Source organism: Rhyacophila brunnea, unplaced genomic scaffold, assembly GCF_057557595.1.
Source record: "Rhyacophila brunnea isolate RB1 unplaced genomic scaffold, BYU_Rbru_1.0 scaffold_6, whole genome shotgun sequence".
In the NCBI taxonomy this organism is placed as follows: domain Eukaryota; kingdom Metazoa; phylum Arthropoda; class Insecta; order Trichoptera; family Rhyacophilidae; genus Rhyacophila; species Rhyacophila brunnea.
In genome coordinates this window covers 42,031,552-42,045,823 of record NW_028233276.1, presented here as the reverse complement: position 1 = coordinate 42,045,823, position 14,272 = coordinate 42,031,552, and the positions used below count along the sequence as shown (strand labels likewise).

Genomic DNA, 14,272 nt, shown 5'->3' with positions numbered 1-14,272 from the left:
CGGAAATCGCTCGGCCATCGTGGGCCAATAACATCTTATTAAATGGTATTTAATAAGATGTTAATTATTTAATAAGATGTAAATTAACGCCCACGGTGGCCGCGCGGCATAAGCGTTGGACTATAAAGCCGTGGGTCCCAGGTTCGAATCCTGGGTCTGGCAAGTACACATATTGTTTTTCAATTTGTGTGTGTCAGGGTATGGACCTAATAGGTTGAGCAAGTGGCTGACATCCATTTCTCATAAAAAACAAAATCTGTTAATACAAACCTCCACCCTGTGGAGGCCCATATGATCCTATCAGGATCGGACATGGTCGGAAAAAAAAAAAAAAATGGTATGATAGTCTATTGTGGTGATTGCTAAAATGTTAAATCAATTTTACAATAATATAAGTATTCCAGATTTTACAATTCGAATTGTAAACATCATACATCTGTTTTTGAGTAGGTATTAGAAATCTTCTTTTAGGTGTGCGACATAACCGTCAGAACATTAAATAAACTTAAAATTAATTGACCAATTATATAAGTAATTAACACAAATTATTTTATGAATAATATTGTGAAAACAAACAATTGTTTAAGTATTTTAAAAACAATGGAAGACTAGGAGTTGTTTTGTGTATTATTTAGAATACATACTTATGTACAATAATGTTTTATCCTAAAAGCATACAACTATGTTTTAATATTAATTCATAAATTTTATAATTCGTTTAAACTTTAAAAACTTTTAAACTGACCAAAAAATATATTACATAATATTAATGAATATTTCATTTCGTTTTGGTTGTTAATTATTATGGTGACTGCTAAAATACATGGGTTGTATTGTGATTAAAGTTATTTCATATTGATTTTATGAAAATATTATTATTTAAGTGTGATTGACTAGACATTCACATCCTATTTGACAGATCATATTATTATGAAACTCTGCTATTATTTTTAATATTAATAAATAGTACGCACACTACACACAAATAACATTTATTTTAAAGTATAAAAGGCGATTAATCAACGTTTAAAACATAATAATATGCCTAACTAAGTATATAAACACAAAATTTATTCACAGTTATTGCGTTTAAAAATGGGATTGAAGCATTTTTTAATGTTACTATTTTGCTATATATTTCTCATAATCAAATCGTGATTTATTGATTTTTTCAATATTACCATATTATTTATCAATCATTCATTGGATTTAAAATTGTCGAAGAGTCCTTACTAAATTATAGTTCAACATTTACCTTGAAACATTTTTTAGTGCTGATTTAAAAAAAATATATTATATTATGCTTGTTTTAAATCACTGCAACCATAATTATTAGTAACGTTTACATATAATATAATATTATAGTTTAACAAACATTGTTTCTGTATACAAAAATCAAATAATAATTGAAAATATATTTTAAATGAAAATTCAGGATAACATGTTCGATTATTTTACATCTTACCAAAGATAATTTAATATTAAATAGTTTAAAATAAATATGACTTAACACCATTAAAGAATATTGACTTTAAACCGTTTTATAAAATTATTAAGTATGTATTTTTTTTTCGATTTCAATGCATAATTTAAATAAATCACTCAGTTTTGTGTAGTCAGTGAGCTTTCATCGCCATTAATGTGTATTCATCAATAGTCCTCAATATGTCTGTCCAAGTATTGACTTTTTTTTTTAGATTATCTAACGTTTACGTCCCTTCAACGGGTACTCTTCGCCACTGCAATTTATTATAATTATTTATTTTAGTATTATTTTTTGGTACTGTTATTTCTTGGCGGAAAAACATGATTCTTATGAAACAAAATAACGAACACTAACTGTGTTCTTTTTATTTGTTTTTAAGTAATATTTCCACATTTTTATATTATTCCATGTCTGGTATATTTTTATGATGTATTTATAAATGAAAAATTGTAGATAGGTACCCATTTCAAATAAAATGTCTAACTCGAACATCATTAGTGTGTGTTATTTTTTGATTTATTTTTCTTGATAATTTGAGCTTATTGAATATTAGCAATGCTGTATTTTATTCCATCGTTATAATATAAAAATATTAACTATAATATAATTATTATGGTATAGCAATAAAATAACAAAAAATAAATTATTACAACATTATAAAAACATTGCATTCACGCCTATTTCAGTCGTAATTCATTACCTACCAATCATCAAAAATTAAATATTCATATCATTACAAAATAGATATTAAAATATTGATTTCAATCCTAAATTAGCGCTTGTTTATAAATCTGAATATCCATGATTCTCTTCCATGTTGTGCATTTGGTTTAAGTCGTCAGTTCCTGTGATTGTTTGCAGAACTCTGAATGCTCTGGATTGCCTCGGACCACCTTCTAACTGGATGTTGTGGTAAATGACTCTGTAAAACAATATAAAAAATGTTTAGTAACATACCTACATTAATATTTTTTAATTAAAAATTGTAATGGTGACTTAATGAGTAAAGTGTAGGTCTACAGCAGTGATTCCGAAAGTGTGAGTTGGTAACGGTCTTCTGTGGGTGGGCTATACAACGTAAGGGAAACTCTGCAAACTAATGGTGGTGCGGTAGGGGTCGTAGTAAGGTGGGATGTATAACTTGGATGCTTAAACAGGGAAAATAATACCGATCGAAATCTTGATCCATGGTTATTATATTATGCATTTATATGTATTCATAAACGGACGATTGTGTGTGTCTTTAACTTGTCAAAACTTTTGTATATGAAAAACATTGTATTTAAATGTCTCTCACCAATATATTATGTCATTATATTTGTTTTGAATTTGTGATACGTTCATCTTGTATACGAATACATATAGCATTTTAAATAGTTTTTGTATTCAAAATAAATTTTAATTTTGAGAGATTTTACGAAGGGCGCTGATAAAATATATGATTTAAAAAGTTATCAGTGAAAAAGCTTGAAAAACTCTGACTCCGGCAATAGGCTTTTCTAGTACATATATTTTATCTAAACCTCTGGGTAAATAAGTAGGGCTAACTGGGAAGAAAACTGGGGACTAATGAACATGTTTTTGTATTATGGATACGGAGAAAAAGTACACGAACGTTTTCACACAATTAATCAAAATAAGAAAAATATTTTCATTAGCTGAAAATTAGGATTGTGAAGATTTTATTTCATTCTAAATTTTAGATATTTTCGAAAAATTAATGTATGTAGTCATTTTATTAAATGACCGTCTTCGATTTATTAAAAATTCAAAAATAATGTTTCACCAATCACATCACATTTTCACCAACCATAGACGAATGAACTGGATCAGAGGAGTTGTTAACATTTTTAATTAGTTTCAATTAAACTGAATAAACACATTTACAAACGCTACTGTGTAAAAAACGTTTAATTGTAGTGCGTATTGGACACCCACGATGGCCGCGCGGCTTAAGCGTTGGCCTATTGCGTCGTGGGTCCAGGTTCGAATCCTGGTTCTGGCAAGTACACATATTGTTTTTCAATTTGTGTATGAGTCAGAGTATGGACTTAATAGGTTGAGCAAGTGGCTGACATCCATTTCTCGTAAAAAACAAAATCTGTCAATACAAACCTCCATTCTGTGGATGCCCATAATAATATGATCCTATTAGGATCGGACATGGTAGAAATAAGTAATTAGTAGTAGTATTAATTATGTAAGATTTATGGATATCATGTTATATACGCAAATGAATCTTCAATAATTCCAAAATGTGTGTACTTTGCATCTTTGAAAATCGGAATATAATTTCGTGAATAAAATCATACACAATCCAAGGAATATGTCATTATTAATTTTAAATGAATATTATGTATTAGTTTAATATGTAATCATATAAACACAGGGTTATTTACAAAGCATATTGTTAGGAGAACCATACTTAACTATTTCTTTATGTTTTAGAATAGTAACTATGTATGTACTCGAAATCCATTTGAAACAAGGCATTTCCCAATAAATGATTGATATCACACATCAAAAGCCAATTATTATTGTCGAGGAAGTAAACTATTTCAATTAAGCAAAAATTAATATGTATATATTATATTACTACAGACTGTATCTCAGCATTTCGTAATAGTGATTAACAACAACAAAATAATATTCGACTACAAGTAACTAACAATATTCACGGATACCAAAGCAAGTAATCGATAATACCCTATTTAATGTGTCTAATATAGAATATGATACGTAATATTATCAGTTACCAATATTAATTGTGAATATTATACCTAATATTAAATTATAAACTTGGATTCGCTTCTAAAGTTTACTAACAAAGGTAAATTTTAGGTAATACGGTTTAAAGTTTATATTATTTTTTTGTCACGTACACAAACTTGTACGTTGTACACAGTGTAAACAATGCGATAACTAATATTATACACCGAAATAAACGTAATCGTGTTAATATCTAAAAGGATACCGAAATACAAGAGAGCTACTATTAATTTTAATTATCTACTACCTGAGTTATATCCATTATGATAAACGGTCCCAGATAGAAATCTAATCATAATTTTAAAAACATAATATCGTTGTCATAGTACTAAAAGTGAACAACTGCAAAAACAACATTTTACAGTGGAGCCATTTTTGTTTTTAGTAAGGGACTTAATGGTAAATGGAACAAAAATTTTACATAATAACATTTATTTTTTTTATTTTTATTTTCAGAACTATTTATTTATTTACTTTATGAGAAAATAAATAAATAGTGACAAAAAATAGAGTTGGGTATTTCCCGAGAAAATCTCAATCTCGAGATTCGGGATTTCCCAAAATGATGAAATTTTGAATTCTCGAGATTCGGGATTTCCAGAAAAGAATTCTTGAGAATTCTCGAGATATCGGTAAATTTAAAAAAAACTATAAAAATCTTAAAATCAGTGTAAAAATAGACAAAAAGAATACAAACCAAATAGAAGTAGGAAAACAAAAACAATTCAAAACATTACTTATTAAAATAGGATTTCAAAAAACACAGACTTTCATTCGCTTCGTCTGACAATCGCATACGCTTTTGAGACACAAAATTCCCTGATGTTGCAAAAATTGCGCTCATTTTGAGTCAACGTTAGCTTAATTGTGTCAAATGCCCCGATCAGTCTTTGAACGTTTTGTGTTTTCTGTCCACTTTTTTCGTATAGAAAATCGTTTTTTCAATTAATATTTGATAATAAAGAAATTACGAATCTCGAGAAAAGATTCTCGAGATTTGGGATTTCTCGATATGTTAAAAATTTCAATTCTCGAGATTCGGGATGGAAAATCTCGAAAAATTCTCGGGAAATTCCCGAAACCCAACTCTAGTCACAATTAATGTAGTTAATTAGGTAGTCATAGTAACCACCATAACAAAATTTTCCTTTGTTTTTAATAGTACACATAGTAATAAAAATATTCAAGATATTATAAAACATTCAACTGTAATGTAATTATAAAAATATTAATAATTCAACCAAGAAAAGAAGCATTCTGGTTCTATAAAAATCAAATACAAAGTAATTTAATAAATACATATATTTAAAATCACCTCTTACTTGGTTTTGACACATTTTCCCCATTGATCTACTCTCTTAGTCATTTTATAAATGAATTTTGTAACTTTTTTGCGAGACAATAATTAACACTGTCAGTTATTTTGACAAACTATCAATATGCAGTTGGACACTTTTACTTGTATGACGACGATATGTTCTATGTGTAGCTTAGATCGGAGTTTTTTTTTCAAATAATATTACTATAGGTACTTATCATGACTTATAAATGTATGTACATATTTCTTAATTCCTACTAAGTATGTATCGCAAACAACCTAATTATTGTATTACCTTTTCGTGACTTCAATACTACAACTAGATAACTCTGATCTGGTCATAGATCTGATCTGGTCAAAAAATATTATTTAAAATAAAAATGGAAAATTGTGCTCGTCTAATTGGAAACAATAATTTAATAATGTTCAATTGTATGAAAAAATATTGTAGATATATTACTTTGTTTATTTAATGCATTTATGGTTTTAAAGTTATCTAATATTTTCAAACACAAAATTAATTCAGTCCCCGTTAACTTCTGACTTACCTAGCTTTATTATAGTATAGAGAAGTAAATGTAGAATAATATTCAATTGCTAAGTATCTCAAAAACAGTGAAAATCGAGTTATCTTGTTTAGTATTGTAGTGACATTATATTATAAGAATATGAATGTTCTTTTTAATTAATAAAACAAAACTTAAATGAGAAAAGTTTTTTTCTGTAGTATTTATATTATGTACCTATTCTAATGACGAATATCAATAGCATTTGACTGCACATTGAGAGCAGCACGTTGTATATTTTACACAAAGCCAAATTATTAAAAGCTTTATACATTTTGCCACACAATAAAAATTTTGAAGGTAAAAAAAACATAAGCCAATCTAGAATGCGCTACAAAAAAGCTGTTTTAGATTTTTTTTGTAAAACTCCAATCTAAAGACCTGGATTTTTTTTCAACGTCTGACTGGCATTACAGAAGTTCGTCAATTTTTGCTGTAAAAAGGAAACATACACATGATTAAAACCACCATATTTAGCCATTAACTGCAAATTACAGGACTCGTATTATGAATGTATTATCGATTACTAATAATCGAATTACTTGTATTAAACATTCATACTAATTGATTTAATAATATATTTTAAAATCCATATTTAAAATCTACTGTAAATGGCTAAACATACAATCGGGCAGGGTTGAAAACAACATTTAACAATACAGACATCAAAGAACAGCACGATGCATCTAAAGCATCCAAAATTTTATAAAATCAAACCCAAAAAGTTATGAATCGTTTCATAATATACTGGGGGCTTGGGAAATATTTTGGGATCACTTGTTAAACATCAAAGGGATCACAAATTAATTCATAAATAAGTGTTAATAGAGGATCCGTGTCCTGAATATAGTATTTTCTATAATGATTTGATATCTAAAATGAAATATTGAACGTCGACGAAAACTAACCCTTATTTCACACTATACGGTTTTAACCGTACTGTGAAAATCCGAATCGGCTACAAGTTCACGCTCTTTCCACACTATCTGGTTTATTATGCACGGGTTTTTCCATCACAAGCTCAGTTTGTGGTTGAGTGTTGTGGTGTACCGTACGGTTTAAAACTGTCTAATATGAAAGTGTGCATTAGGTCACGTATAGCACTGAGTCATCGGTAGCCGTCCAGGCGTCGTGAATACAGTGAAAATGGACGGCTGATATACGGCGCCGTTTCGATTTTTAACCGTCGCCGTGTAATGTGAAAAGGGCAATACTCTTCACACTACTAAAAGAATGTCGTCGTACGGTCAAAACCGTATAATGTGAAAGGATCGTGTTATATTTAAATTACAGGATTTATTCAAGCTTAAAAAGTCTATTTGTGTAGCGTCACTATGAATGAATAAAAAGAAAAATTATATCGTTCACACCGAGTCAAATTTGGAAATAAATATGTCGTATGTATTTTTATAATGATTAAATAATACTTCTCTTACAAATCTTTTAGATATAGGTAGAAAAAAATATGTACACCACATAAATACTAAAATAATTGAAATACTTTTAAGTACATATCTGTTTTCTTGTCATCATTTTATATAAAAAATCATATAGAGTAAACTATATAATATTTCATATGAGATACTGGGTGCCAATAAATGTTACCTTATCGGAACTACCATTTACTAATATTATTTAAACTACTCGTATCTATTCTATACGCAAGTCTACAATCGGCCGCTATCAACGGCCATCGAGGGTAGTTTATCATATTTATGTATTGAGGTATTATAATTGTTTCATTAAGTTAGCCGTCTAAGCTGTCAAAACTGTCTATCTTGCTCTAAAAGTTAAAACATAGCACTTATTGTAATAATTATAATCCCCAATACATAAATATGATAAACTACCCTCGATAGCCGCTGATAGCAGCCTTTTATATAGAATATATGTGCTGAAATAGTTTTTTTTTATCAATTATCTAAATTATAAGATACTTAATACATTTTTTGCATAAAATGACGAAGGAAATTAAATTTTCTTTGTATTAAATTGTTTGTGAAATAACGTAAAAAATAATATTAACAAAAAAATAAACGTTCTAGTTACCTTGGTGTGGGACTGGTCACAACAGGACTTGAAGGCTCCATCTGGATCGGGATTATTCTCGTCCGCGGCGTTTGCGCGCCTTGTGGGGCTTGTGTTGGTGGCGACATCATAGATCCACCATCTAGTCTTACAAGATGTGGTTGTACGACTCTCATGACATGTTGTTGTGGCTGTTGATTGCCTTGCCCTTGAGCAGGTCCTCCTTTACCAGGTTGCTGATTCATATCAATAATAATACGCAACTGGGGCTGTTGGCCACGATTTGGACCTCCCTGTTGATTCATTCTTACATTTGGGCCCCCTTGGTTATTTGGCCTCATTTCATTTTTCATCATTTCCATTTGGATCGGAACAACTCTTCCAGGTCCATCGATTCCAGATACATGTTGAATTATTTGTGCAGGGATACACGGAGATGGTGGTACTTTCCCTGATTGAGTGCGTGGTAATGTTTCATAGCCTCTGTTTTCTTGTTGCAACCATGGCGGTTGTACTGCTCCTGCCTGTGACACACTAGGACTATCTCTTGGAGCGCTTCTCCTATTATCAGCAGGCCTTTGTCCCCATTGTTGTATGGGAGAATTACCACCGGCGTGATCATCTGCTGGGACACTTCTTCTACTTTCAGCAGCCCGCTGACACCATGGTGGAGTAGGTGCTGTTTTATTGATTGCATTATCACTACGAACCCAAGGAAGATTTTCATTTGTATTTTCCATCGGTTCATTTTGTCCTTTTTTCCTTGGAGTCACGGGGATAGTCATATGAGACTGATACCGGACTTCAGAGTCATTATCATTTGATTGTGGAGAATTAGATGCTTGGAAATTAGCAGGAGGATGGACATATCGTAAACCAGGTGACTGCATGTTGTTATTCATTTGAGATCCACGATTCTGTTGAGCGACTGGTGACTGTTGTTGAGGCTGTCTCCATTCGGGTTGACAAACATTTCCATTAGTTTCTGGCTGCCTTTGTTGAGGCACATTGTTGTATATGGGTGTCGTATTTCGTTGTTGTTCTGCGTATGGTGATTGACCAGGACTTCGCATCGATTGTGATGAAGATAATGGACTTTGGGGATTCATTGGTGATCCTCTGACATCAACTTGGATAGGAGTTGTTCTGTAATCTTGGTTATTCGGAGACATTGGAGAATTTCTAGTATCTTGCCTCCATGGACTAGCACCACCAGATACAGGTGTAGCAGATTGACTATTCCGAGAGTCATTATTAGGTGACATAGGCTGCTTACTGCTACTAGTGTTTGATGAATTTGAAAACGGCGATTCTTTTCCCCAAGGCGATGGACTGAGATTAAACTGAGAATCTTGCCTCTGCAGAGCTTCTTTGGTTTGATTAGTCGGTGATCTTTGTATTTGATTTTGTGGTGAATGGTTTGGAGAGTTACCAGCAAACTGTTGGGGACTCTGAGGGTATTTGGGTTCTGGTTTCCAAATGGGACTGGTAGATGGTGATTTATTATTTTGTTGCATATATTGTGGAGTGCCAGGTTGGGGCGACGCTTGTGGAGGCTGTTGGTAGAATTGTTGAGGAGGTGGCTGCTGCGGTCTCATTTGCATTTGTGGAGCTTGTTGACTAGGGGCGACTTTCTTCTCTACAAATTTTGGTACGTCTTGCTGCTGTCTATCAGACTGTTCTGCCTCCCAATGATAAGGACTGCGCGTTTTCCTCAACATTCCTATTGGATTCTCAGGTATAACAATTTCAGGGCGGACTCCTTCAGGTAACGCTTTTGGTGGATTAGCGACATTGATAACAAGAGGTGGTGGCGGTGGTGGTCCAGGAGGTGGTGGTGGAGGAGGAGCGCCTCCATTGATACTTGGCTGGCGGAAGTATGCTGGATTTTCTTGATCTTGCTGTTCTTGTTGGGCTCTGTTTAATCTCCTGGCCATGCTGGGTGTTTTTATTTGTGACAAGTCTAAACCTCCAGGAGTGTATGTGAAAGGTTTCTTGTCTTTAGTCATCATGGCGTTCTGGACGCAAGCTGGTGGCTCTGCAGCACAACGATTTTGAAAATTCTGAAAATCAAAACAACAAATATTTTAAATATCGTCAATATTTTAATAATTATTCTTATAATAATTAAATTGTATGATGTTTATTTTAGACATTAATTGGACACCGCTTACTGTACATTATTATGTTTTCAGCCAGTGATATTAAATTATAGTTTGGAAAAAATACTGTAAAACCGTTTAACCGTTTAACGGGTATAAAAGTTGATTAAAAAACTTTTAAACTAGGTACTCAAATTATGTGAGTAGAAAACTGCAATAAAATTTCCCAGCTAAGTACTTTAGTTGCACAGGTTCAGTAATATCGTCTGAAAATTATATTATTTTCATTTTTTCATTATACTATTACGATGGGAAGATATTTTGTAAGTACTCTCATAATTGAAATAAAAATAATACCTAATGTTGGTCCGCTTTGTTTAACTTAATTTTATATTCATTAGGTATCATTAACTTGCACTGCTACTAGAGACATCTAGCGTGAAATTTAATTACTACTTTACTTATTTAATAAATTATAATATGATATTATGAGGAGACCGTTCAACAACGGCACATTTTATAATGTTTATTTTATTGTAACTTTAATATCAATGACGTCCCGTGGGGGTAAGCAGGCCATCCGTTGCATAGGGGTGGCATATTATAAGCTACGGAGAATTAAGTAACGAATACAAATTAATATTAAAACTTTTGAGAGCAGAGACGGTTTTCCATGAAGAAAATAATGCTCGCTTCAGTATAAAGAACATATCGACATATAAGTTCAAAAAATAATCGAAGCATAAAAATTCTTAACATAATTATCGTTGTATTGTAAGGGCGGCATTCTGCTTATGAACGTCACTGTTTAATATATTATATATTTATTTATATTTAATCTTTTCCCTACATATTAATTATTGAACCACTTTAAAATATAAATTGTCTTCAATTTCATGCTTCGTGTTCCGTCGCTAGATGCCCATAGTAGCGGTATACTATAAATCATCATAATAATATCACCATAGTAATACAAACATGATGTTTATGAAAGAATATACTATCCTGTATTTAGTTTTTGAACTGTTACCGTCTTTTTTTCTTCTTTTTCCTCACCATACAGGGCCCATATAAAAAGTGAGAATGGAAACTCTCTGAACAGTTTTTTTACGAATAATAGTTATTGACCATTCGCACAACTCGCTGATCCATTGAACTGGATTAAACACTTATTAAAGATATGAATCTTTATAGACGTCACTAAAATAGTTATTATTACAGTAAGTATACGTGTATATTACAATATATATTGAGTTTCAAATAATGGGGAGAAATTTGAAAAAATGAATAGGATTTATTAGAAGGTTTCAGAAAACATTCTGGGGATTTGAATAACTTCATTAATTATTAATTGCAGTAGATAATAATACTTTGACATAGGTACACAAGACAGTTTCCTTGGCAGTGGTAAAAAATGAAGATGGGATTAAGTAAATACCAACTTTATTGGGGGACTTTAGGAATTTTCTAAATTATAGATGTCAGCATATAATTTCGATTTTTTTTGCACTCCCTTAAATGGGTTAATACTAAGCTGCTAATTGCATAAATCAATTATGTCGCTTATGGTTAGTATTTATTTTAAAAAAATGTCAAACTCTTACATCTCCGTGATTATTTCTGAAGCTCGGAATCCGCCCTGAGTGCATTGGAGGCGGCGCTGGTATCCCGCCTTGGCTAAAAAGAAAGAAAATAAATATTATATTCAAATACTTCATAATTTAAATTATAGTTCTTTTAAATAATATGTACTCTTTGGGTAAGTAATGTATTCTTAATGTTTCCATAAAAAAGCAATACGTCCAGTGAAACTTTCAAACCATTTTTTTGTCATCAAAATGAGAGTCCGTAAAAACTTTGTAAGTAATGTATTTTTCTTTAAGTAGGTATGTTAAATCTTTTACAGATACTTATTGTATGAATAATATAATACAACGCTGTATCATAAGAAAATGAGTATTAGAAACAGAAAATTCTTAGGTATATTAGGTAGGTACATATTATCAAAAAGTTAGCTTACCAATTCCATTATCAATATATTATGAATGTTAATAATAAGTATTACAATGTCAATATTAATATCGAGGAATGAAAACATTTCAATATTATCCTAATGTATATAATTAATAATAATATAATTCCGTAACGTACGAGTGCGAAAACCTCTGAACTTATTAGTGTTTAATGGCTTGAATGAATGACTTGGGTCCCAAGAAAAGTGGAAAAACAAAAGGCAGTACCAAGATAGTACCCTTGAATGAGGCTATTATCTCTACTAGCTACTCTCCAGAGATATACCTATAATAATATTGTTATTTTTACACAATACGTGTTGGACGATGGCCTCTAAACCCAGCCTATTGGGAGGTATATACAATATAAGGTAACATTAAAATTAAAAGAATATCCTGGTTGCATTTAGTCTACAATATAATATATAACCTACCATCATATCCACCCCGTATCACATTAAGCCTTAATACTTTGGACGCGGAAGACGAACACGGCGCGTAATGACCAGGCGGCCAATCGATGTAATTAACGTGCATTTTAAAGGGGGCAATTAAAATCTCATTATCTCTTCAGCAGCGAAAGCGTTAATCAGACATATTACAAGGCACAGTGGATGACGGGAGGCGTCTATCATTTTGTGGGCCTGAGAGTTTCTCAAGAGGAACGGCATCGCAAACATATTATACCCCCTACAAACCAACTCACCCCACACCACACCCGCTTTTAATCAGGCGTATCACAAGGCTCTATGTTTGGCTGTGAAGCATCATAAGTTGTTAATGCCTCTGTATTATGAATTGTTTCAGGAGTAATAACTCAAACTGAGGTCGCCACGCATTCAAGTGTGCTTTGACTGATTTTACATGGCGTTAAGTTAGGTATGCCCATGGGAGATAGAATCACGGAAAACAGACGAAAATTAATAATAAAAAAACGTTATTAAACATTATCACGTTCCTAATATTAAAAAAACAATGAAATTTGCCTTTGTGGCTACGAACTCGGACGGCTCGATGGGCCCAACAGTTATTTGGACCAACTTGATCATATTTTCTCTTCCGTTACACATTTCAGGGCACGCCCAATGGATTCTCAGAGGAGGAAGGTATTCTTATAACGAACTGATTTGAGTTACCCCATCTCCACCCGTCATGTATATGCAACCACAAAGTACGGGTAATATGTGACTAAATATAAAATTAAATATAAGATAGAAAAGTGGTTAAGATGTATATATATGTATATGTGAAGAGTGAAGAGATTGACACTACGCGTATGGCGTAGCATTTTTTTCAATTGTTGAAGTGTACTCTTGATAATAACGTTATTCAATATAACACAGCGCTCGAAATGGGAAAGTTTACGAACCGGAGCGCCCGACAGTTTTCAGAAGATATTTACGTAGTTATCAAATTTTATGTATATTTCATAAAAATAAGTGTGTTAGGTTTTGTATTATATGGCCTATCTAGCTCAGACGGTGAAATTGTTTTATCCACGAGACGGAGCGACAATTTTTCCAACTTCACGAACAGGAACGGCGCTCCGGTGCGCTCCGGTCCATTTCGAGCCTTGATATAACAATATATTTTTACCGAATCAATGATGTTGTAAGTAAAATATAAATCTGTTTTTAATAATAATACTATCGACCGAAGGTAATTGATGGAATTTGAATTTATATTCTAATGAATTTAGGTTTTCTATGTATAGTACATATTGTATGAATAGTACAAAACTTAAATCTATTAGTATTTAAATCTGTTTATATTTACGTTCGTTTCAATATGTTGGCAGACCTCGGAGCACATGTTCTAAAAATGTCACCAATTTTGGACGACTCATCGACACGCGATCTAAATTTAATCAATAAGTAAAACAAATTGAAAACGGGATGCAGCCAAGTTCACCGCAGCTCTGGGTCATGTTCTAAAATTGACTTGAAGCAAATTGCGCGAATGTTTATGCTAAAATTCCATGATGATTAAGA

The 14,272-nt window shown here is 31.9% G+C and overlaps 1 protein-coding gene across 5 annotated transcripts in view; it reads right to left on the bottom strand.

Annotated features, from left to right (window-relative positions):
* Window positions 1–2,119: 2,119 nt before the first annotated feature.
* LOC147065699 (uncharacterized) overlaps window positions 2,120–14,272 on the bottom strand; it is a 45,712-nt gene continuing 33,559 nt past the window's right edge. For 4 of the 5 annotated variants that reach the window (XM_085956907.1, XM_085956906.1, XM_085956909.1 and 1 more), the window contains exons 3-6: window positions 11,874–11,946; window positions 8,189–10,230; window positions 6,521–6,572; window positions 2,276–2,408 (exon numbers count right to left, since the gene is read on the bottom strand). In XM_085956907.1, coding sequence (XP_085813033.1) covers window positions 6,563–6,572; window positions 8,189–10,230; window positions 11,874–11,946 — 2,125 coding nt within the window. In that variant the 3' untranslated portion in view covers window positions 2,276–2,408; window positions 6,521–6,562. Of the gene's footprint in view, window positions 2,409–6,520; window positions 6,573–8,188; window positions 10,231–11,873; window positions 11,947–14,272 lie in introns of all 5 variants that reach the window. The other variant, XM_085956910.1, reaches the window with a different exon arrangement.